This window comes from Oncorhynchus keta, unplaced genomic scaffold (assembly GCF_023373465.1).
Source record: "Oncorhynchus keta strain PuntledgeMale-10-30-2019 unplaced genomic scaffold, Oket_V2 Un_contig_1395_pilon_pilon, whole genome shotgun sequence".
Lineage (NCBI taxonomy): Eukaryota > Metazoa > Chordata > Actinopteri > Salmoniformes > Salmonidae > Oncorhynchus > Oncorhynchus keta.
The window spans coordinates 122888-147588 of record NW_026278454.1 but is presented as its reverse complement, the minus strand read 5'-3'; the positions used below and the strand labels follow the sequence as shown (position 1 = coordinate 147588).

General features: G+C 40.9%; 1 protein-coding gene across 9 annotated transcripts in view; it reads right to left on the bottom strand.

The window, feature by feature from the left end:
• Positions 1–1700: 1700 nt before the first annotated feature.
• LOC127918296 (NLR family CARD domain-containing protein 3-like) overlaps positions 1701–24701 on the bottom strand; it is a 115525-nt gene continuing 92524 nt past the window's right edge. For 8 of the 9 annotated variants that reach the window (XM_052501589.1, XM_052501581.1, XM_052501582.1 and 5 more), the window contains 5 exons: positions 8366–8482; positions 7961–8045; positions 7606–7834; positions 5440–7237; positions 1701–1905 (listed from right to left, as the gene is read on the bottom strand). In XM_052501589.1, the coding sequence (XP_052357549.1) occupies positions 1716–1905; positions 5440–7237; positions 7606–7834; positions 7961–8045; positions 8366–8482 (2419 nt within the window). In that variant the 3' untranslated portion in view covers positions 1701–1715. The remainder of the gene's footprint in view (positions 1906–5439; positions 7238–7605; positions 7835–7960; positions 8046–8365; positions 8483–24701) is intronic. The other variant, XM_052501588.1, reaches the window with a different exon arrangement.

Here is a 24701-nt window from a genome sequence, read left to right as displayed (position 1 = left end):
AATAACAGAGACTACAACAAAACATACTAACCTCTCACCATTACCAATAACAGAGGCTACAACAAAACATGCTAACCTCTCACCATTACCAATAACAGAGACTACAACAAAACATGCTAACCTCTCACCATTACCAATAACAGAGGTTACAACAAAACATACTAACCTCTCACCATTACCAATAACAGAGGCTACAACAAAACATGCTAACCTCTCACCATTACCAATAACAGAGGCTACAACAAAACATGCTAACCTCTCACCATTACCAATAACAGAGACTACAACAAAACATGATAACCTCTCACCATTACCAATAACAGAGACTACAACAAAACATGATAACCTCTCACCATTACCAATAACAGAGACTACAACAAAACATGCTAACCTCTCACCATTACCAATAACAGAGACTACAACAAAACATATTAACCTCTCACCATTACCAATAACAGAGGCTACAACAAAACATGCTAACCTCTCACCATTACCAATAACAGAGACTACAACAAAACATGCTAACCTCTCACCATTACCAATAACAGAGACTACAACAAAACATACTAACCTCTCACCATTACCAATAACAGAGACTACAACAAAACATGCTAACCTCTCACCATTACCAATAACAGAGGCTACAACACAACATGCTAACCTCTCACCATTACCAATAACAGAGGATACAACAAAACATACTAACCTCTCACCATTACCAATAACAGAGGATACAACAAAACATGCTAACCTCTCACCATTACCAATAACAGAGGAAACAACAAAACATGCTAACCTCTCACCATTACCAATAACAGAGGCTACAACAAAACATGCTAACCTCTCACCATTACCAATAACAGAGACTACAACAAAACATGCTAACCTCTCACCATTACCAATAACAGAGGCTACAACAAAACATGCTAACCTCTCACCATTACCAATAACAGAGACTACAACAAAACATGCTAACCTCTCACCATTACCAATAACAGAGGCTACAACAAAACATGCTAACCTCTCACCATTACCAATAACAGAGACTACAACACAACATACTAACCTCTCACCATTACCAATAACAGAGGCTACAACAAAACATGCTGACCTCTCACCATTACCAATAACAGAGGCTACAACAACACATACTAACCTCTCACCATTACCAGTAACAGAGGATACAACAAAACATGCTAACCTCTCACCATTACCAATAACAGAGGCTACAACAAAACATGCTAACCTCTCACCATTACCAATAACAGAGGCTACAACAAAACATACTAACCTCTCACCATTACCAATAACAGAGGCTACAACAAAACATACTAACCTCTCACCATTACCAATAACAGAGGCTACAACAAAACATGCTAACATCTCACCATTACCAATAACAGAGGCTACAACAAAACATACTAACCTCTCACCATTACCAGTAACAGAGACTACAACAAAACATGCTAACCTCTCACCATTACCAATAACAGAGGCTACAACAAAACATGCTAACCTCTCACCTTTAACCTCAAATAAAAGGTGACATTCTGTACTGTCTCCTAATATGAAACATTATATCTCAAAACCAAAATGCTGGAGCAAAGCACCACATTTAAAACTGTAAGCTTCACTGTCCAAACACATATGGTGTGGACTATGTGTGTCTGGTAAACACATGTGGATCTGGTGAACAGTTATCACTTGTTGACCAACTACAGGAATACTGACCTCAGAGTCTCCAGTTTACAGTGGGGATTCTCCAGTACAGCAGAGAGCAGCTCCACTCCTGAATCCTTCAGGTCATTGTTACTCAGGTCCAGCTCTCTCAGGTATGAAGGGTTTGACCTCAGAGCTGAGACCAGAGAAGCACAGCCTTCCTCTGTGACTCCACAGCCTGACAGCCTGATAAAGAGATCATCATGACTTCACAAACACACTGTTCATTTAACACCAGTAGTGTAGAAGGACAATGGCAGATGCATTTGGTTTATTCTCCCAAACAACATATAGATTCATCTTTTGTTGACTTCTGTGATCGAAAAAGTCTTGGTTTTATGCATGTCAACATCAGAAGCCTCCTCCCTAAGTTTGTTTTACTCACTGCTTTAGCACACTCTGCTAACCCTGATGTCCTTGCCGTGTCTGAATCCTGGCTCAGGAAGGCCACCAAAAATTCAGAGATTTCCATACCCAACTATAACATCTTCCGTCAAGATAGAACTGCCAAAGGGGGCGGAGTCGCAGTCTACTGCAGAGATAGCCTGCAAAGTAATGTCATACTTTCCAGGTCCATACCCAAACAGTTTGAACTACTAATTTTGAAAATTACTCTCCAGAAACAAGTCTCTCACTGTTGCCGCCTGCTACCGACCCCGTCAGCTCCCAGCTGTGCCCTGGACACCATTTGTGAATTGATCGCCCCCATCTAGCTTCAGAGTTTGTCCTGTTAGGTGACCTAAACTGGGATATGCTTAACACCCCGGCAGTCCTACAATCTAAGCTAGATGCCCTCAATCTCACGCAAATCATCAAGGAACCCACCAGGTACAACCCTAACTCTGTAAACAAGGGCACCCTCATAGACGTCATCCTGACCAACTGGCCCTCCAAATATACCTCCGCTGTCTTCAACCAGGATCTCAGCGATCACTGCCTCATCGCCTGTATCCGCCACGGAGCCGCAGTCAAACGACCACCCTCATCACTGTCAAACGCTCCCTAAAACACTTCTGTGAGCAGGCCTTTCTAATCGACCTGGCCCGTGTATCCTGGAAGGACATTGACCTCATCCCGTCAGTTGAGGATGCCTGGTCATTCTTTAAAAGTAACTTCCTCACCATTTTGGATAAGCATGCTCCGTTCAAAAAAATGCAGAACCAAGAACAGATACAGCCCTTGGTTCACCCCAGACCTGACTGCCCTCGACCAGCACAAAAACATCCTGTGGCGGACTGCAATAGCATCGAATAGCCCCGTGATATGCAACTGTTCAGGGAAGTCAGGAACCAATACACGCAGTCAGTCAGGAAAGCTAAGGCCAGCTTCTTCAGGCAAAAGTTTGCATCCTGTAGCTCCAACTCCAAAAAAGTTCTGGGACACTGTGAAGTCCATGGAGAACAAGAGCACCTCCTCCCAGCTGCCCACTGCACTGAGGCTAGGAAACACGGTCTCCACCGATAAATCCATGATTATCGAAAACTTCAATAAGCACTTCTCAACGGCTGGCCATGCCTTCCGCCTGGCTACTCCAACCTCGGCCAACAGCTCCGCCCCCCCCGTAGTTCCTCACCCAAGCCTCTCCAGGTTCTCCTTTACCCAAATCCAGATAGCAGATGTTCTGAAAGAGCTGCAAAACCTGGACCCGTACAAATCAGCTGGGCTTGACAATCTGGACCCGCTATTTCTGAAACTATCTGCCGCCATTGTCGCAACCCCTATCACCAGCCTGTTCAACCTCTTTCATATCGTCTGAGATCCCCAAGGATTGAAAGCTGCCGCAGTCATCCCCCTCTTCAAAGGAGGAGACACCCTGGACCCAAACTGCTATAGACCTATATCCATCCTGCCCTGCCTATCTAAGGTCTTCGAAAGCCAAGTCAACAAACAGGTCACTGACCATCTCGAATCCCACCGTACCTTCTCCGCTGTGCAATCTGGTTTCCGAGCCGGTCACGGGGGTGCACCTCAGCCACACTCAAGGTACTAAATGATATCATAACCGCCATCGATAAAAGACAGTACTGTGCAGCCGTCTTCATCGACCTCGCCAAGGCTTTCGACTCTGTCAATCACCAAATTCTTATCGGCAGACTCAACAGCCTCGGTTTTTCGGATGACTGCCTTGCCTGGTTCACCAATTACTTTGCAGACAGAGTTCAGTGTGTCAAATCAGAGGGCATGCTGTCCGGTCCTCTGGCAGTCTCTATGGGGGTGCCACAGGGTTCAATTCTCGGGCCGACTCTTTTCTCTGTATATATCAATGATGTTGCTCTTGCTGCGGGCGATTCCCTGATCCACCTCTACGCAGACGACACCATTCTATATACTTTCGGCCCGTCATTGGACACTGTGCTATCAAACCTCCAAACGAGCTTCAATGCCATACAGCACTCCTTCCGTGGCCTCCAACTGCTCTTAAACGCGAGTAAAACCAAATGCATGCTTTTCAACCGATCGCTGCCTGCACCCGCATGCCCGACTAGCATCACCACCCTGGATGGTTCCAACCTTGAATATGTGGACATCTATAAGTACCTAGGTGTCTGGCTAGACTGCAAACTCTCCTTCCAGACTCACATCAAACATCTCCAATCAAAAATCAAATCCAGAGTCGGCTTTCTATTCCGCAACAAAGCCTCCTTCACTCACGCTGCCAAGCTTACCCTAGTAAAACTGACTATCCTACCGATCCTCGACTTCGGCGATGTCATCTACAAAATGGCTTCCAACACTCTACTCAGCAAACTGGATGCAGTCTATCACAGTGCCATCCGTTTTGTCACTAAAGCACCTTATACCACCCACCACTGCGACTTGTATGCTCTAGTCGGCTGGCCCTCACTACATATTCGTCGCCAGACCCACTGGCTCCAGGTCATTTACAAGTCCATGCTAGGTAAAGCTCCGCCTTATCTCAGTTCACTGGTCACGATGGCAACACCCATCCGTAGCACGCGCTCCAGCAGGTGTATCTCACTGATCATCCCTAAAGCCAACACCTCATTTGGCCGCCTTTCGTTCCAGTACTCTGCTGCCTGTGACTGGAACGAATTGCAAAATCGCTGAAGTTGAGACTTTTATCTCCCTCACCAACTTCAAACATCAGCTATCCGAGCAGCTAACCGATCGCTGCAGCTGTACATAGTCTATAGGTAAATAGCTCACCCTTTTTCACCTGCCTCATTCCCATACTGTTTTTATACTGTTTTTATTTATTTACTTTTCTGCTCTTTTGCACACCAATATCACCAATATCTCTACCTGTACATGCCCATCTGATCATTTATCACTCCAGTGTTAATCTGCAAAATTGTATTATTCGCCTACCTCCTCATGCCTTTTGCACACATTGTATATAGATTGCCCATTTTTTTCTACTGTGTTATTGACTTGCTAATTGTTTACTCCATGTGTAACTCTGTTGTCTGTTCACACTGCTATGCTTTATCTTGGCCAGGTCGCAGTTGCAAATGAGAACTTGTTCTCAACTAGCCTACCTGGTTAAATAAAGGTGAAATAAAAAAATAAAAAATAAAATAAAAAATCTTCCGTTTCCTAGAATTGTATGGTCATATTGTTATACAGATGTGAAAATCAAAGAATTTATTCAATATGTTATTCAATATAATATTATACACATATTATGATGCATATTTTTCTCTAAACTGAATATTTCTTCCTGATGATTAGTTCTTATATGTCATTTTATCTACTCACAGAACAGCTCTGGAGGCTTTGACCACTGGCAGCAGCCTCAGAAGACCTTCCTCTGATCTGGAGTATTTCTTCAAGTCAAACACATCCAGCTCCTTTTCTGAAGTCAGCAACACAAAGACCAGAGCTGACCACTGTCCAGGTGACAGGTTGGGTTCTGAGAGACTTCCTGATCTCAGGTAGCTTTGGATCTCCTCCACTAGAGAATGGTCATTCAGTTCATTCAGACAGTGGAACAGATTGATGCTCCTCTCTGGAGAGGGATTCTCCCTGATCTTCTTCTTGATGTACTTGATTGTTTCTTCATGGCTTTGTGAGCTGCTTCTCGTCTTTGTCAGTAGACCTCGTAAGTGCTTCTGATTGGACTCCAGTGAGAGGCCCAGAAGGAAGCGGAGGAAAAGGTCCAAGTTTCCTGTCTCACTTTGTAAGGCTTTATCCACAGCACTCTTGTAGAAAGTAACTTCAGGCTTGTCTCTGAACAGCGAAGCAAAGATGCTGGACTTTGTTTGCAGTTCGGCCATTAGATTCTCATTGTTGTTGATGAATGAGAGGAACACATATACAGCAGCCAGAAACTCCTGAATGCTCAGATGAACAAAGCAGTACACCTTGTCCTGGTACAGCCCACATTCCTCTTTAAAGAGCTGTGTGCACAATCCTGAGTACACTGAGGCTTCATTGACATCAATGCCAGCCTCTTTCAGGTCTTCTTCATAGAAAATCAGATTGCCATTCACAAGCTGTTGAAAAGCCAGTTTTCCCAATGACAGAATGCTCTCTTTATTCCAGTGTGGACCTGTCTCTTCTTTCCCAAGATACTTTTCATTCTTCTGTTTGGTATAAAACATCACAAGGTGTGTGTACATCTCAGTCAGAGTCTTGGGCATCTCTTCTCTCTTGTGTTTCAGCATGTATTCAAGGACTATAGCAGAAATCCAACAGAAGACTGGAATGTGGCACATGATGTGGAGGCTCCTTGATGTCTTTATGTGTGAGATGATTCTGCTGGCCAGGTCCTCATCACTGAATTTCTTCCTGAAGTACTCCTCCTTCTGTGGGTCATTGAACCCTCGTACCTCTGTCACCTGGTCAACACACCCTGAAGGGATCTTATTGGCTGCTGCAGGTCGGGTAGTTATCCAGAGGAGAGCAGAGGGAAGCAGATTTCCCTTGATGAGATTTGTCAGCAGAACATCCACTGAGGTTGACTCTGTGACGTCACAACAGATCTTGTTCTTCTGGAAGTCTAGGGGCAGTCGGCACTCATCCAGACCATCAAAGATGAACAGAACATTGTACTTGTTGTAGATGGAGATTCCTGATTGTTTGGTTTCCATTGAGAAGTGATTGAGAAGTTCAATGAAAGTGTGTTTGTCCCCTTTCATCAAATTCAGCTCCCGAAAAGGGAATGAAAATACAAATTGGACATCCTGATTTGCTTTTCCTTCAGCCCAGTCCAGAATGAACTTCTGCACAGAGACTGTTTTTCCAATGCCAGCGACTCCCTTTGTCAGCACAGTTCTGATACGTTTGTCTTGTCCAGTTAAGGGTTTGAAGATGTCGTTACATTTGATTGCAGTCTCTGGTCTTGCTTGTTTTCTGGTTGTTGTCTCAATCTGTCTCAGCTCATGTTCATTATTGACCTCTCCTGTTCCACCCTCTGTGATGTAGAGCTCTGTGTAGATCTTATTGAGAAGTGTTGGGTTTCCTTGTTTAGCGATCCCCTCAAATACACATTGAAAATTCTTCTTTAGATTAGATTTGAGTTCACGTTGGCAAATCACAGCAAGCTCATCTGAATCTAGAAATAACACAGAGGATATTAATATTACGTCTGTTTTAATGCCTACAGTATTGAAGGACTGTTATAAAGTTGTACATTATAATAATTTATTATCTTAACTGACTGTATAAATGTGTAAATGTTTTCATAATGCATTACAGACTGGTGTGACTGATTACATTATTATTGGTATTATTGATGGTATTATTAATGTTGTCTCTAAATTAATCACCACAACACATCCCTGCTGCTACTTGATGAGGTCACTAGGTGTTGTGTTAAGGCTGCTACAATATCATTGAGTTACACAGCTACTTTAGCTGTACTTTAGCTACAGCTTTTAAATGTTATAAAACACCATTCAACATGAGGCAGACAGCTCTTACATTTCTCCAGTGTGTCAGCAAGCTCCTTCTGGTTCATTTTCCTCAGGATGTGCAGTGTGATCTTCAGAGCCCCCTCTCTGGCACTGCTCTCCTGCTTCTCATCTTCAGCGTCCACCACTTCCTTGTCCTGCTTCTGACTCTCAAAGCCTTCTGGGAATTCTGGACTAAGAATCCTCTTGAACATCTTCAGCTCGTTCTTCACAAATGTCATCATTTTCTCTTCAAGCAACTGACATAAATAAAGTAAATAAGTTAAGCAAGATAATAAATGCTTTCTCATTAACACAATAAATGATTGACAGATCAACTTTACTTGAGGTAAACAAAAACAAATGTACATAACAGGACCACATACACTGAATATGGAGGCCAGGTCTGTTTGATGACTCTGGGAAGACTGACCACTGAGAATCTCTGACTCTGATCTCTCCTGTTGGTTTCTGTGGACAAAACATGAGATTACATCTCCTCATCCAGGAGTACACACACACACACACACACACACACACACACACACACACACACACACACACACACACACACACACACACACACACACACACACACACACACACACACACACACACACACACAGGGAGGGAATGTTGTGTTTGTTTAATATTGTTTTAGAACTATGCAAATGGACAATGATGAGCCTATGGATTATGAAAACAACAACAAGAAATGGGAAAATGGGAGGAGAAATGACTAGAGACAGTGTTGTTTAACTCACTGACCAGGACCCATGAGTTCTTCTTACCTTTGTTCAGTAGAAAAGTCTCCCTCTCTAAAGTTTATAGGACGACCCATAGACCAGTCACTCTTCATGGACACACAGCTGGGAACAGGGGAGGCTGGTCTCTCCTGCTTGATTGGTCTTCAACACAACAGAGACAAACATTACATCTCTCATCTACTCTGAGCTCAGATGGGGAAACATAAGAAGAGTTTCACAAATAGAACTGACTTCCAGACGTTAGTTAATGGCGCGAGCAGTGTGTCATTTTTTATGACGAAATTCAATTTAGCGTCGCGAGCGTTGTAGTCAGTCTGTCAGCCCCGCTAAAAGGCTGGTGTCGTTACTCTGCCTTCTCCGGGGATGTTGAGGTAAATTTACTAACCGGGAGGATTGAATTATGTAATTTATTGGAGGGCTGGAAGACGACTTTCGAGGTTGTTTACTCACAATATCAGATATTAAATTGATTTTTATAATGAATGTATACTGAGGTTGAGGATCTGACTAGTGATTATTTACCCGGGGTTCAATACCTGCTATTGAGGCGCCCTGAAAATAATATTCAAAAGTTCGGTCCTTGGACACAGAGGGGTTAAACACTAAAGTTACCGTCCATCTAGTGAAGAGAGGAGAACCGGACAGAGATAGCCAGCATCCGTCAACGAGAGGGGAGAAGTCTCACCGGGATTTAACAGGTGGAAGAAACAACCGGGAGCTCCATCGGTCCACAAGAAATGCAGACAGCCGGTGATGATGTAGTGGTAGCTATGGTAACTAGGATGCTGCTGGTAGAGTAGCTATGGTAACTAGGATGCTGCTGGTAGAGTAGCTAGCTAGCTTGCCGAGCTGTACCGACTAGCTAGCAGGTTGTTCGTCTTTCCCTCGTCTCGATGATGAATCCGGTGAACCACAAAATGAAACAAGGACAGAGAGTGAAAAGGATCTGGCTACACTCATACTGTCCCTGACCGTAAAGAAAAAGCCAATTGAACAATAAACTTCGGTGTCTCAACACTAAAACAAACTCTGTCGTTATTCCCCAAGATCACCTCAGTCCACTCTGCGCGTAACCGGCTTGGCGCCACACCGAACGGGGACTCGGACTGTTCTGTACGGGGACGCGGACAGTCCCAGAACGCGGACATGAGCAGTGCAACACAATCAACTAAACCCAGTCTTTACAGTGGATTACATTAGTAATATTCATGTTTTATTATTATGTTAAACAAACATTCAATATTTTGAGATCTGGGACCATGTTCACACAGTGTCTCAGAGTAGAACATTGGTCGTATAAGTGCTGAGAATAAAGACATTTTACACGTATGGGTATAAGTGGGTGGGTAACTATGCATGAAGTCTCTAGTCCCACCTAGTCGGCAGATATTTAGGACACCTCGTGAGCTAGTAGATAAGAGTTAACAGCAGGTGTCCTGAGTAGTTAAGAGTTAACAGCAGCTGTCCTAAGTAGTTAAGAGTTAACAGCAGGTGTCCTAAGTAGTTAATAGTTAACAGCAGGTGTCTTGATAATACTATAGAATAATGCAGTGAGTCAGTGGTTCCTGCTCCACATGTAATTGTTTTGGAGTAGTTAAAATAATGTTTCGATGTTTGATAGGATCAATCTATAAATAATGTTTTGATATTTGATATGATCAATCCATTAATAATATATGTCTTGTGCTTTTGGCAATGATTTATGTATAATAATTATGTATAACAAGTGATACCATGTATGTCTCTAAAGCGTTTTGTCTTCATTTTGGCAGATTAACTCATGTTTATTCCCCAAGATTAACTCAGGTTTTCACCCAGTGGCTAAGGAGTTGGACCTGTGGCCTAAAGTTGGCTGGTTCAAATCCCGGTGTAAAATGTGCGATTTGCCAACTGCTGGGTTGTGTGATGTCATTTATTGACGGGCTGGAAGACGTACTCTGTCTTTTCTATTCTGAGGTTGTTTACTCGCAATATCAGATATTAAGATGATTTTTATAATGCATTTATTCTAAGGTTGAGGTTCTGACTAGTGATTATTTACCTGGGATTCAATACCTGCTATAGTCACTTTTTTTTCTCACCCAAAAGCAACACAGCCCTAATATGAGATATACAGCAAACTAAAGTAATGAGACCATTTTAGAAAATCATGGGACATATAGTCTGTGTTTGCTGCTATTTTATGTCCATCATATTGCTGCTTGTAGACTATAACTGATGCTTCATGGTCATATTGCTGCTTGTAGTCTATAACTGATGCTTCATGGTCCATCATATTGCTGCTTGTAGACTATAACTGATGCTTCATGGTCCATCATATTGCTGCTTGTAGACTATAACTGATGCTTCATGGTCCATCATATTGCTGCTTGTAGACTATAACTGATGCTTCATGGTCATATTGCTGCTTGTAGACTATAACTGATGCTTCATGGTCCATCATATTGCTGCTTGTAGACTATAACTGATGCTTCATGGTCCATCATAATGCTGCTTGTAGACTATAACTGATGCTTCATGGTCATATTGCTGCTTGTAGTCTATAACTGATGCTTCATGGTCCATCATATTTCTGCTTGTAGACTATAACTGATGCTTCATGGTCCATCATATTGCTGCTTGTAGACTATAACTGATGCTTCATGGTCCATCATAATGCTGCTTGTAGACTATAACTGATGCTTCATGGTCCATCATATTGCTGCTTGTAGTCTATAACTGATGCTTCATGGTCATATTGCTGCTTGTAGACTATAACTGATGCTTCATGGTCCATCATATTGCTGCTTGTAGACTATAACTGATGCTTCATGGTCCATCATATTGCTGCTTGTAGACTATAACTGATGCTTCATGGTCCATCATATTGCTGCTTGTAGACTATAACTGATGCTTCATGGTCCATCATATTGCTGCTTGTAGTCTATAACTGATGCTTCATGGTCCATCATATTGCTGCTTGTAGACTATAACTGATGCTTCATGGTCCATCATATTGCTGCTTGTAGTCTATAACTGATGCTTCATGGTCCATCATATTGCTGCTTGTAGACTATAACTGATGCTTCATGGTCCATCATATTGCTGCTTGTAGTCTATAACTGATGCTTCATGGTCATATTGCTGCTTGTAGACTATAACTGATGCTTCATGGTCATATTGCTGCTTGTAGACTATAACTGATGCTTCATGGTCCATCATATTGCTGCTTGTAGACTATAACTGATGCTTCATGGTCCATCATATTGCTGCTTGTAGTCTATAACTGATGCTTCATGGTCCATCATATTGCTGCTTGTAGACTATAACTGATGCTTCATGGTCCATCATATTGCTGCTTGTAGACTATAACTGATGCTTCATGGTCCATCATAATGCTGCTTGTAGACTATAACTGATGCTTCATGGTCCATCATATTGCTGCTTGTAGACTATAACTGATGCTTCATGGTCCATCATATTGCTGCTTGTAGTCTATAACTGATGCTTCATGGTCCATCATATTGCTGCTTGTAGTCTATAACTGATGCTTCATGGTCCATCATAATGCTGCTTGTAGACTATAACTGATGCTTCATGGTCCATCATATTGCTGCTTGTAGACTATAACTGATGCTTCATGGTCCATCATATTGCTGCTTGTAGACTATAACTGATGCTTCATGGTCCATCATATTGCTGCTTGTAGACTATAACTGATGCTTCATGGTCATATTGCTGCTTGTAGACTATAACTGATGCTTCATGGTCCATCATATTGCTGCTTGTAGTCTATAACTGATGCTTCATGGTCCATCATATTGCTGCTTGTAGACTATAACTGATGCTTCATGGTCCATCATATTGCTGCTTGTAGACTATAACTGATGCTTCATGGTCCATCATAATGCTGCTTGTAGACTATAACTGATGCTTCATGGTCCATCATATTGCTGCTTGTAGTCTATAACTGATGCTTCATGGTCATATTGCTGCTTGTAGACTATAACTGATGCTTCATGGTCCATCATATTGCTGCTTGTAGACTATAACTGATGCTTCATGGTCCATCATATTGCTGCTTGTAGACTATAACTGATGCTTCATGGTCCATCATATTGCTGCTTGTAGTCTATAACTGATGCTTCATGGTCCATCATATTGCTGCTTGTAGTCTATAACTGATGCTTCATGGTCCATCATATTGCTGCTTGTAGACTATAACTGATGCTTCATGGTCCATCATATTGCTGCTTGTAGACTATAACTGATGCTTCATGGTCCATCATATTGCTGCTTGTAGACTATAACTGATGCTTCATGGTCCATCATATTGCTGCTTGTAGTCTATAACTGATGCTTCATGGTCCATCATATTGCTGCTTGTAGACTATAACTGATGCTTCATGGTCCATCATATTGCTGCTTGTAGACTATAACTGATGCTTCATGGTCCATCATATTGCTGCTTGTAGACTATAACTGATGCTTCATGGTCCATCATATTGCTGCTTGTAGACTATAACTGATGCTTCATGGTCATATTGCTGCTTGTAGACTATAACTGATGCTTCATGGTCCATCATATTGCTGCTTGTAGTCTATAACTGATGCTTCATGGTCCATCATATTGCTGCTTGTAGTCTATAACTGATGCTTCATGGTCCATCATATTGCTGCTTGTAGACTATAACTGATGCTTCATGGTCCATCATATTGCTGCTTGTAGTCTATAACTGATGCTTCATGGTCCATCATATTGCTGCTTGTAGTCTATAACTGATGCTTCATGGTCCATCATATTGCTGCTTGTAGTCTATAACGGATGCTTCATGGTCCATCATATTGCTGCTTGTAGACTATAACTGATGCTTCATGGTCATATTGCTGCTTGTAGACTATAACTGATGCTTCATGGTCCATCATATTGCTGCTTGTAGACTATAACTGATGCTTCATGGTCCATCATATTGCTGCTTGTAGACTATAACTGATGCTTCATGGTCCATCATAATGCTGCTTGTAGACTATAACTGATGCTTCATGGTCCATCATATTGCTGCTTGTAGACTATAACTGATGCTTCATGGTCCATCATATTGCTGCTTGTAGACTATAACTGATGCTTCATGGTCCATCATATTGCTGCTTGTAGACTATAACTGATGCTTCATGGTCCATCATATTGCTGCTTGTAGACTATAACTGATGCTTCATGGTCCATCATATTGCTGCTTGTAGACTATAACTGATGCTTCATGGTCCATCATATTGCTGCTTGTAGACTATAACTGATGCTTCATGGTCCATCATATTGCTGCTTGTAGACTATAACTGATGCTTCATGGTCCATCATATTGCTGCTTGTAGACTATAACTGATGCTTCATGGTCCATCATATTGCTGCTTGTAGACTATAACTGATGCTTCATGGTCCATCATATTGCTGCTTGTAGACTATAACTGATGCTTCATGGTCCATCATATTGCTGCTTGTAGACTATAACTGATGCTTCATGGTCCATCATATTGCTGCTTGTAGACTATAACTGATGCTTCATGGTCCATCATATTGCTGCTTGTAGACTATAACTGATGCTTCATGGTCATATTGCTGCTTGTAGTCTATAACTGATGCTTCATGGTCATATTGCTGCTTGTAGACTATAACTGATGCTTCATGGTCCATCATATTGCTGATTGTAGACTATAACTGATGCTTCATGGTCTATTGCTGCTTGTAGACTATAACTGATGCTTCATGGTCCATCATATTGCTGATTGTAGACTATAACTGATGCTTCATGGTCTATTGCTGCTTGTAGACTATAACTGATGCTTCATGGTCCATCATATTGCTGCTTGTAGACTATAACTGATGCTTCATGGTCCATCATATTGCTGCTTGTAGACTATAACTGATGCTTCATGGTCCATCATATTGCTGCTTGTAGTCTATAACTGATGCTTCATGATCCATCATATTGCTGCTTGTAGACTATAACTGATGCTTCATGGTCTATTGCTGCTTGTAGACTATAACTGATGCTTCATGATCCATCATATTGCTGCTTGTAGTCTATAACTGATGCTTCATGATCCATCATATTGCTGCTTGTAGTCTATAACTGATGCTTCATGATCCATCATATTGCTGCTTGTAGTCTATAACTGATGCTTCATGGTCTATTGCTGCTTGTAGACTATAACTGATGCTTCATGGTCCATCATATTGCTGCTTGTAGACTATAACTGATGCTTCATGGTCCATCATATTGCTGCTTGTAGACTATAACTGATGCTTCATGGTCCATCATATTGCTGCTTGTAGACTATAACTGATGCTTCATGGTCCATCATATTGCTGCTTGTAGACTATAACTGATGCTTCATCGTCCATCATATTGCTGCTTGTAGACTATAACTGATGCTTCATGGTCCATCATATTGCTGCTTGTAGACTATAACTGATGCTTCATGGTCCATCATAATGCTGCTTGTAGACTATAACTGATGCTTCATGATCCATCATATTGCTGCTTGTAGACTATAACTGATGCTTCATGGTCCATCATATTGCTGCTTGTAGACTATAACTGATGCTTCATGGTCCATCATATTGCTGCTTGTAGTCTATAACTGATGCTTCTTGGTCATATGCTCCCATCTATTGGAAATGTTACAATTAAAAGTTATCAATTCACCTACAGACGTTGGTGGGGCAGCTGAGAAATAAAGTGTATTTTTCTGGTTAATTCCTTAGATCTCTAACCTGCCCCACCTTCACACGCCAATTGCTGGACTTTCACATAGAAGTTACTTGGTCACCCAGTTCAAACCACATTTGAAAAATCAAACAGATGTGGCTTGTTGATCAAGTGTTCTGCCTTGCAATTATAAATATAATAAAATAACAAAACAAAAACAGCAAAATGCTGAGACAGGTCTTGATTAACAAAATAATCTAAATGCTTTTTAGTACTATAATGGTATTTACTAACATAATATTATTACTAAAACAGTTTCTAAAATAATTAGGATTTAGGCTAAAATAGGTAATACATAGGGTTATATGCTGATGTAAAAAAAGAGCTTTATAAATACATTTGATTGATTGTTAGGTTTGGGGATTTTAAGGCAAAAAAACATTATGGGTTTATAGGTCTCTTGCTCCTCCCTGTGGCCTTCTGTTGGTACTACATAACTCATTCACGACACCTGCTAGGCTCATAATCTGAGGTAGCAACTGCGTCAGATCTACAAATCAATGAGCTATACCTGTCCATTTGTTTCCTAACTCAGTGAAACTGCGCAGCTTTCACTCAATCCGATGCCGACGAACGAACATTTAGATGCATAACAAATTACCCAGCAGCCATTTAGAAATAAGTCATTAAAAAAAGTGTTGTTTCTTAATTTAAAAAATGTCTTCTGGCTGTTTAAATCGGCCACATCTTGAAAAAGAGGACAGGGAGATACGTTTTAGTTAGGTGGTATACCTTTTTCTGAAAACAAATATGGTTAACCATGACCAGAAAAATGTTTAAGGTTTAGCACCTCCTATAAAGGCTTCTATATATATTCTATATATACTGTATACTCAGACACTTCCTAACCTCCTATAAAGGGTTCTATATATATTCTATATATACTGTATACTCAGACACTTCCTAACCTCCTATAAAGGGGTCTATATATATTCTATATATACTGTATACTCAGACACTTCCTAACGTCCTATAAAGGGTTCTATATATATTCTATATATACTGTATACTCAGACACTTCCTAACCTCCTATAAAGGGTTCTATATATATATATTATAGTTTGTGTCAGGGGGGCGGGGTCAGTCTGTTATATCTGGAGTATTTATCCTGTCTTATCTGGTGTCCTGTGTGAATTTAAGTATATCTCTAATTTTCTCTCTCTTTCTCTCTCTCTGAGGACCTGAGCCCTAGGACCATGCCTCAGGACTACCTGGCCTGATGACTCCTTGCTGTCGCCAGTCCAGCTGGTCAAGTTGCTGCTTCAGTTTCAAATGTTCTGCCTGTGGCTACGGAACCCTGACCTGTTCACCGGACATGCTACCTGTCCCAGACCTGCTACCTGTCCCAGACCTGCTTTTTTCAACTCGCTAGAGACAGCAGTAGATGTACTCTGAATCATCAGCTTTGAAAAGCCAACTGACATTTACTCCTGAGGTGCTGACCTGTTGCACCTTCTACAACCACTGTGATTATTATTATTTGACCCTGCTTGTCATCTATGAACATTTGAACATCTTGGCCATGTTCTGTTATAATCTCCACCCGGCACAGCCAGAAGAGGACTGGCCACCCCACATAGCCTGGTTCCTCTCTAGGTTTCTTCCTAGGTTTTGGCCTTTGTAGGGGGTTTGTCCTAGCCACCGTGCTTCTACACCTGCATTGCTTGCTGTTAGGGGTTTTAGGCTGGGTTTCTGTACAGCACTTTGAGACATCAGCTGATGTATGAAGGGCTTCATAAATACATTTGATTGAATTTGAATTGATGTGGATGAAGTCTTATGCCAGACCCACAAAGAAGGAGAGAAGTTGCCCAAAACAATTACTTTTTTTTTCTCCTACTGAGCTTTTGTTGTTTGTTGCAACATTTAGAGAAAATAAGAAGTATTTTCCCCTTATTTGTATTGATAGTGTGTCATGTTCAGAATACACAGCCTTTACACATCCAGATACCTGTGTGTTATGTTCAGAATACACAGCCTTTACACATCCAGATACCTGTGTGTCATGTTCAGAATACACAGCCTTTACACATCCAGATACCTGTGTGTTATGTTCAGAATACACAGACATACTTTACACATCCAGATACCTGTGTGTTATGTTCAGAATACACAGCCATACTTTACACATCCAGATACCTGTGTGTTATGTTCAGAATACACAGCCATACTTTACACATGTGGATACCTGTGTGGTATGTTCAGAATACACAGCCTTTACACATCCAGATACCTGTGTGTTATGTTCAGAATACACAGCCATACTTTACACATGTGGATACCTGTGTGTTATGTTCAGAATACACAGCCTTTACACATCCAGATACCTGTGTGTTATGTTCAGAATACACAGCCTTTACACATCCAGATACCTGTGTGTTATGTTCAGAAGACACAGCCATACTTTACAAGTCCAGATACCTGTGTGTTATGTTCAGAATACACAGCCTTTACACATCCAGATACCTGTGTGTTATGTTCAGAATACACAGCCTTTACACATCCAGATACCTATGTGTCATGTTCAGAATACACAGCATTTACACATCCAGATACCTGTGTGTTATGTTCAGAATACACAGACATACTTTACACATCCAGATACCTGTGTGTTATGTTCAGAATACACAGCCATACTTTACACATCCAGATACCTGTGTGTTATGTTCAGAATACACAGTCATACTTTACACATCCAGATACCTGTGTGTTATGTTCAGAATACACAGCCATACTTTACACATGTGGATACCTGTGTGTTATGTTCAGAATACACAGCCTTTACACATCCAGATACCTGTGTGTTATGTTCAGAATACACAGCCATACTTTACACATCCAGATACCTGTGTGTTATGTTCAGAATACACAGCCTTTACACATCCAGATACCTGTGTGTTATGTTCAGAATACACAGCCTTTACACATCCAGATACCTGTGTGTTATGTTCAAAATACACAGCCATACTTTACACATCCGGATACCTGTGTGTTATGTTCAGAATACACAGCCATACTTTACACATCCAGATACCTGTGTGTTATGTTCAGAATACACAGCCATACTTTACACATCCGGATACCTGTGTGTTATGTTCAGAATACACAGCCTTTACACATCCAGATACCTGTGTGTTATGTTCAGAATACACAGCCTTTACACATCCAGATACCTGTGTGTCATGTTCAGAATACACAGCCTTTACACATCCAGATACCTGTGTGTTATGTTCAGAATACACAGACATACTTTACACATCCAGATACCTGTGTGTTATGTTCAGAATACACAGCCATACTTTACACATCCAGATACCTGTGTGTTATGTTCAGAATACACAGCCATACTTTACACATGTGGATACCTGTGTGGTATGTTCAGAATACACAGCCTTTACACATCCAGATACCTGTGTGTTATGTTCAGAATACACAGCCATACTTTACACATGTGGATACCTGTGTGTTATGTTCAGAATACACAGCCTTTACACATCCAGATACCTGTGTGTTATGTTCAGAATACACAGCCTTTACACATCCAGATACCTGTGTGTTATGTTCAGAAGACACAGCCATACTTTACAAGTCCAGATACCTGTGTGTTATGTTCAGAATACACAGCCTTTACACATCCAGATACCTGTGTGTTATGTTCAGAATACACAGCCTTTACACATCCAGATACCTGTGTGTCATGTTCAGAATACACAGCCTTTACACATCCAGATACCTGTGTGTTATGTTCAGAATACACAGACATACTTTACACATCCAGATACCTGTGTGTTATGTTCAGAATACACAGCCATACTTTACACATCCAGATACCTGTGTGTTATGTTCAGAATACACAGTCATACTTTACACATCCAGATACCTGTGTGTTATGTTCAGAATACACAGCCATACTTTACACATGTGGATACCTGTGTGTTATGTTCAGAATACACAGCCTTTACACATCCAGATACCTGTGTGTTATGTTCAGAATACACAGCCTTTACACATCCAGATACCTGTGTGTTATGTTCAGAATACACAGCCTTTACACATCCAGATACCTGTGTGTTATGTTCAAAATACACAGCCATACTTTACACATCCGGATACCTGTGTGTTATGTTCAGAATACACAGCCATACTTTACACATCCAGATACCTGTGTGTTATGTTCAGAATACACAGCCATACTTTACACATCCGGATACCTGTGTGTTATGTTCAGAATACACAGCCTTTACACATCCAGATACCTGTGTGTTATGTTCAGAATACACAGCCATACTTTACACATCCAGATACCTGTGTGTTATGTTCAGAATACACAGCCATACTTTACACATCCAGATACCTGTGTGTTATGTTCAGAATACACAGCCATACTTTACACATCCAGATACCTGTGTGTCATGTTCCGAATACACAGCCATACTTTACACATCCCGATACCTGTGTGTTATGTTCAGAATACACAGCCATACTTTACACATCCAGATACCTGTGTGTTATGTTCAGAATACACAGCCATACTTTACACATCCAGATACCTGTGTGTTATGTTCAGAATACACAGCCATACTTTACACATCCAGATACCTGTGTGTTATGTTCAGAATACACAGCCTTTACACATCCAGATACCTGTGTGTTATGTTCAGAATACACAGCCATACTTTACACATCCAGATACCTGTGTGTTATGTTCAGAATACACAGCCATACTTTACACATCCAGATACCTGTGTGTTATGTTCAGAATACACAGCCTTTACACATCCAGATACCAGTGTGTTATCTTCAGAATACACAGCCATACTTTACACATCCAGATACCTGTGTGTTATGTCCAGAATACACAGCCATACTTCACACATCCAGATACCTGTGTGTTATGTTCAGAATACACAGCCATACTTTACACATCCAGATACCTGTGTGTTATGTTCAGAATACACAGCCATACTTTACACATCCAGATACCTGTGTGTTATGTTCAGAATACACAGCCTTTACACATCCAGATACCTGTGTGTTATGTTCAGAATACACAGCCTTTACACATCCAGATACCTGTGTGTTATGTTCAGAATACACAGCCATACTTTACACATCCAGATACCTGTGTGTTATGTTCAGAATACACAGCCTTTACACATCCAGATACCAGTGTGTTATCTTCAGAATACACAGCCATACTTTACACATCCAGATACCTGTGTGTTATGTCCAGAATACACAGCCATACTTTACACATCCAGATACCTGTGTGTTATGATCAGAATACACAGCCATACTTTACACATCCAGATACCTGTGTGTTATGTTTAGAATACACAGCCATACTTTACACATCCAGATACCTGTGTGTTATGTTCAGAATACACAGCCATACTTTACACATCCGGATACCTGTGTGTTATGTTCAGAATACTCAGCAATACTTTACACATCCGGATACCTGTGTGTTATGTTCAGAATACACAGCCATACTTTACACATCCGGATACCTGTGTGTTATGTTCAGAATACAAAGCCATACTTTACACATCCGGATACCTGTGTGTTATGTTCAGAATACACAGCCTTTACACATCCAGACACCTGTGTGTTATGTTCAGAATACAAAGCCATACTTTACACATCCAGATACCTGTGTGTTATGTTCAGAATACACAGCTTTTACACATCCAGACACCTGTGTGTTATGTTCAGAATACACAGCCATACTTTACACATCCAGATACCTGTGTGTCATGTTCCGAATACACAGCCATACTTTACACATCCAGATACCTGTGTGTTATGTCCAGAATACACAGCCATACTTTACACATCCAGATACATGTGTGTTATGATCAGAATACACAGCCATACTTTACACATCCAGATACCTGTGTGTTATGTTTAGAATACACAGACATACTTTACACATCCAGATACCTGTGTGTTATGTTCAGAATACACAGCCATACTTTACACATCCAGATACCTGTGTGTTATGTTCAGAATACACAGCCTTACTTTACACATCCAGATACCTGTGTGTCATGTTCAGAATACACAGCCATACTTTACACATCCGGATACCTGTGTGTTATGTTCAGAATACACAGCCATACTTTACACATCCAGATACCTGTGTGTCATGTTCAGAAGACACAGCCATACTTTACACATCCAGATACCTGTGTGTTATGTTCAGAATACACAGCCATACTTTACACATCCGGATACCTGTGTGTTATGTTCAGAATACACAGCCATACTTTACACATCCGGATACCTGTGTGTTATGTTCAGAATACACAGCCATACTTTACACATCCAGATACCTGTGTGTTATGTTCAGAATACACAGCCATACTTTACACATGTGGATACCTGTGTGTTATGTTCAGAATACACAGCCATACTTTACACATCCGGATACCTGTGTGTTATGTTCAGAATACACAGCCATACTTTACACATGTGGATACCTGTGTGTTATGTTCAGAATACACAGCCATACTTTACACATCCAGATACCTGTGTGTTATGTTCAGAATACACAGCCATACTTTACACATCCAGATACCTGTGTGTTATGTTCAGAATACACCGCCATACTTTACACATCCAGATACCAGTGTGTTATCTTCAGAATACACAGCCATACTTTACACATCCAGATACCTGTGTGTTATGTTCAGAATACACAGCCATACTTTACACATCCAGATACCTGTGTGTTATGATCAGAATACACAGCCATACTTTACACATCCAGATACCTGTGTGTTATGTTTAGAATACACAGATATACTTTACACATCCAGATACCTGTGTGTTATCTTCAGAATACACAGCCATACTTTACACATCCAGATACCTGTGTGTTATGTTCAGAATACACAGCCATACTTTACACATCCGGATACCTGTGTGTTATGTTCAGAATACACAGCCATACTTTACACATCCAGATACCTGTGTGTTATGTTCAGAATACACAGCCTTTACATATCCAGATACCTGTGTGTTATGTTCAGAATACACAGCCTTACTTTACACATCCAGATAACTGTGTGTCATGTTCAGAATACACAGCCATACTTTACACATCCAGATACCTGTGTGTTATGTTCAGAATACACAGCCTTTACATATCCAGATACCTGTGTGTTATGTTCAGAATACACAGCCTTACTTTACACATCCAGATAACTGTGTGTCATGTTCAGAATACACAGCCATACTTTACACATCCAGATACCTGTGTGTCATGTTCAGAATACACAGCCATACTTTACACCTCCAGATACCTGTGTGTTATGTTCAGAATACACAGCCATACTTTACACATCCAGATACCTGTGTGTTATGTTCAGAATACACAGCCATACTTTACACATCCCGATACCTGTGTGTTATGTTCAGAATACACAGCCATACTTTACACATGTGGATACCTGTGTGTTATGTTCAGAATACACAGCCATACTTTACACATGTGGATACCTGTGTGTTATGTTCAGAATACTCAGCAATACTTTACACATCCGGATACCTGTGTGTTATGTTCAGAATACACAGCCATACTTTACACATCCGGATACCTGTGTGTTATGTTCAGAATACACAGCCATACTTTACACATCCGGATACCTGTGTGTTATGTTCAGAATACTCAGCAATACTTTACACATCCGGATACCTGTGTGTTATGTTCAGAATACACAGCCATACTTTACACATCCGGATACCTGTGTGTTATGTTCAGAATACAAAGCCATACTTTACACATCCGGATACCTGTGTGTTATGTTCAGAATACACAGCCTTTACACATCCAGACACCTGTGTGTTATGTTCAGAATACACAGCCATACTTTACACATCCAGATACCTGTGTGTTATGTTCAGAATACACAGCCTTTACACATCCAGACACCTGTGTGTTATGTTCAGAATACACAGCCATACTATACACATCTAGATACCTGTGTGTCATGTTCCGAATACACAGCCATACTTTACACATCCAGATACCTGTGTGTTATGTCCAGAATACACAGCCATACTTTACACATCCAGATACCTGTGTGTTATGATCAGAATACACAGCCATACTTTACACATCCAGATACCTGTGTGTTATGTTTAGAATACACAGACATACTTTACACATCCAGATACCTGTGTGTTATGTTCAGAATACACAGCCATACTTTACACATCCAGATACCTGTGTGTTATGTTCAGAATACACAGCCTTACTTTACACATCCAGATACCTGTGTGTCATGTTCAGAATACACAGCCATACTTTACACATCCGGATACCTGTGTGTTATGTTCAGAATACACAGCCATACTTTACACATCCAGATACCTGTGTGTCATGTTCAGAAGACACAGCCATACTTTACACATCCAGATACCTGTGTGTTATGTTCAGAATACACAGCCATACTTTACACATGTGGATACCTGTGTGTTATGTTCAGAATACACAGCCATACTTTACACATCCGGATACCTGTGTGTTATGTTCAGAATACACAGCCATACTTTACACATGTGGATACCTGTGTGTTATGTTCAGAATACACAGCCATACTTTACACATCCAGATACCTGTGTGTTATGTTCAGAATACACAGCCATACTTTACACATCCAGATACCTGTGTGTTATGTTCAGAATACACAGCCATACTTTACACATCCAGATACCAGTGTGTTATCTTCAGAATACACAGCCATACTTTACACATCCAGATACCTGTGTGTTATGATCAGAATACACAGCCATACTTTACACATCCAGATACCAGTGTGTTATCTTCAGAATACACAGCCATACTTTACACATCCAGATACCTGTGTGTTATGTTCAGAATACACAGCCATACTTTACACATCCAGATACCTGTGTGTTATGATCAGAATACACAGCCATACTTTACACATCCAGATACCTGTGTGTTATGTTTAGAATACACAGCCATACTTTACACATCCAGATACTTGTGTGTTATGTTCAGAATACACAGCCATACTTTACACATCCGGATACCTGTGTGTTATGTTCAGAATACACAGCCATACTTTACACATCCGGATACCTGTGTGTTATCTTCAGAATACACAGCCATACTTTACACATCCAGATACCTGTGTGTTATGTTCAGAATACACAGCCATACTTTACACATCCGGATACCTGTGTGTTATGTTCAGAATACACAGCCATACTTTACACATCCAGATACCTGTGTGTTATGTTCAGAATACACAGCCTTTACATATCCAGATACCTGTGTGTTATGTTCAGAATACACAGCCTTACTTTACACATCCAGATAACTGTGTGTCATGTTCAGAATACACAGCCATACTTTACACATCCAGATACCTGTGTGTCATGTTCAGAATACACAGCCATACTTTACACCTCCAGATACCTGTGTGTTGTGTTCAGAATACACAGCCATACTTTACACATCCAGATACCTGTGTGTTATGTTCAGAATACACAGCCATACTTTACACATCCCGATACCTGTGTGTTATGTTCAGAATACACAGCCATACTTTACACATGTGGATACCTGTGTGTTATGTTCA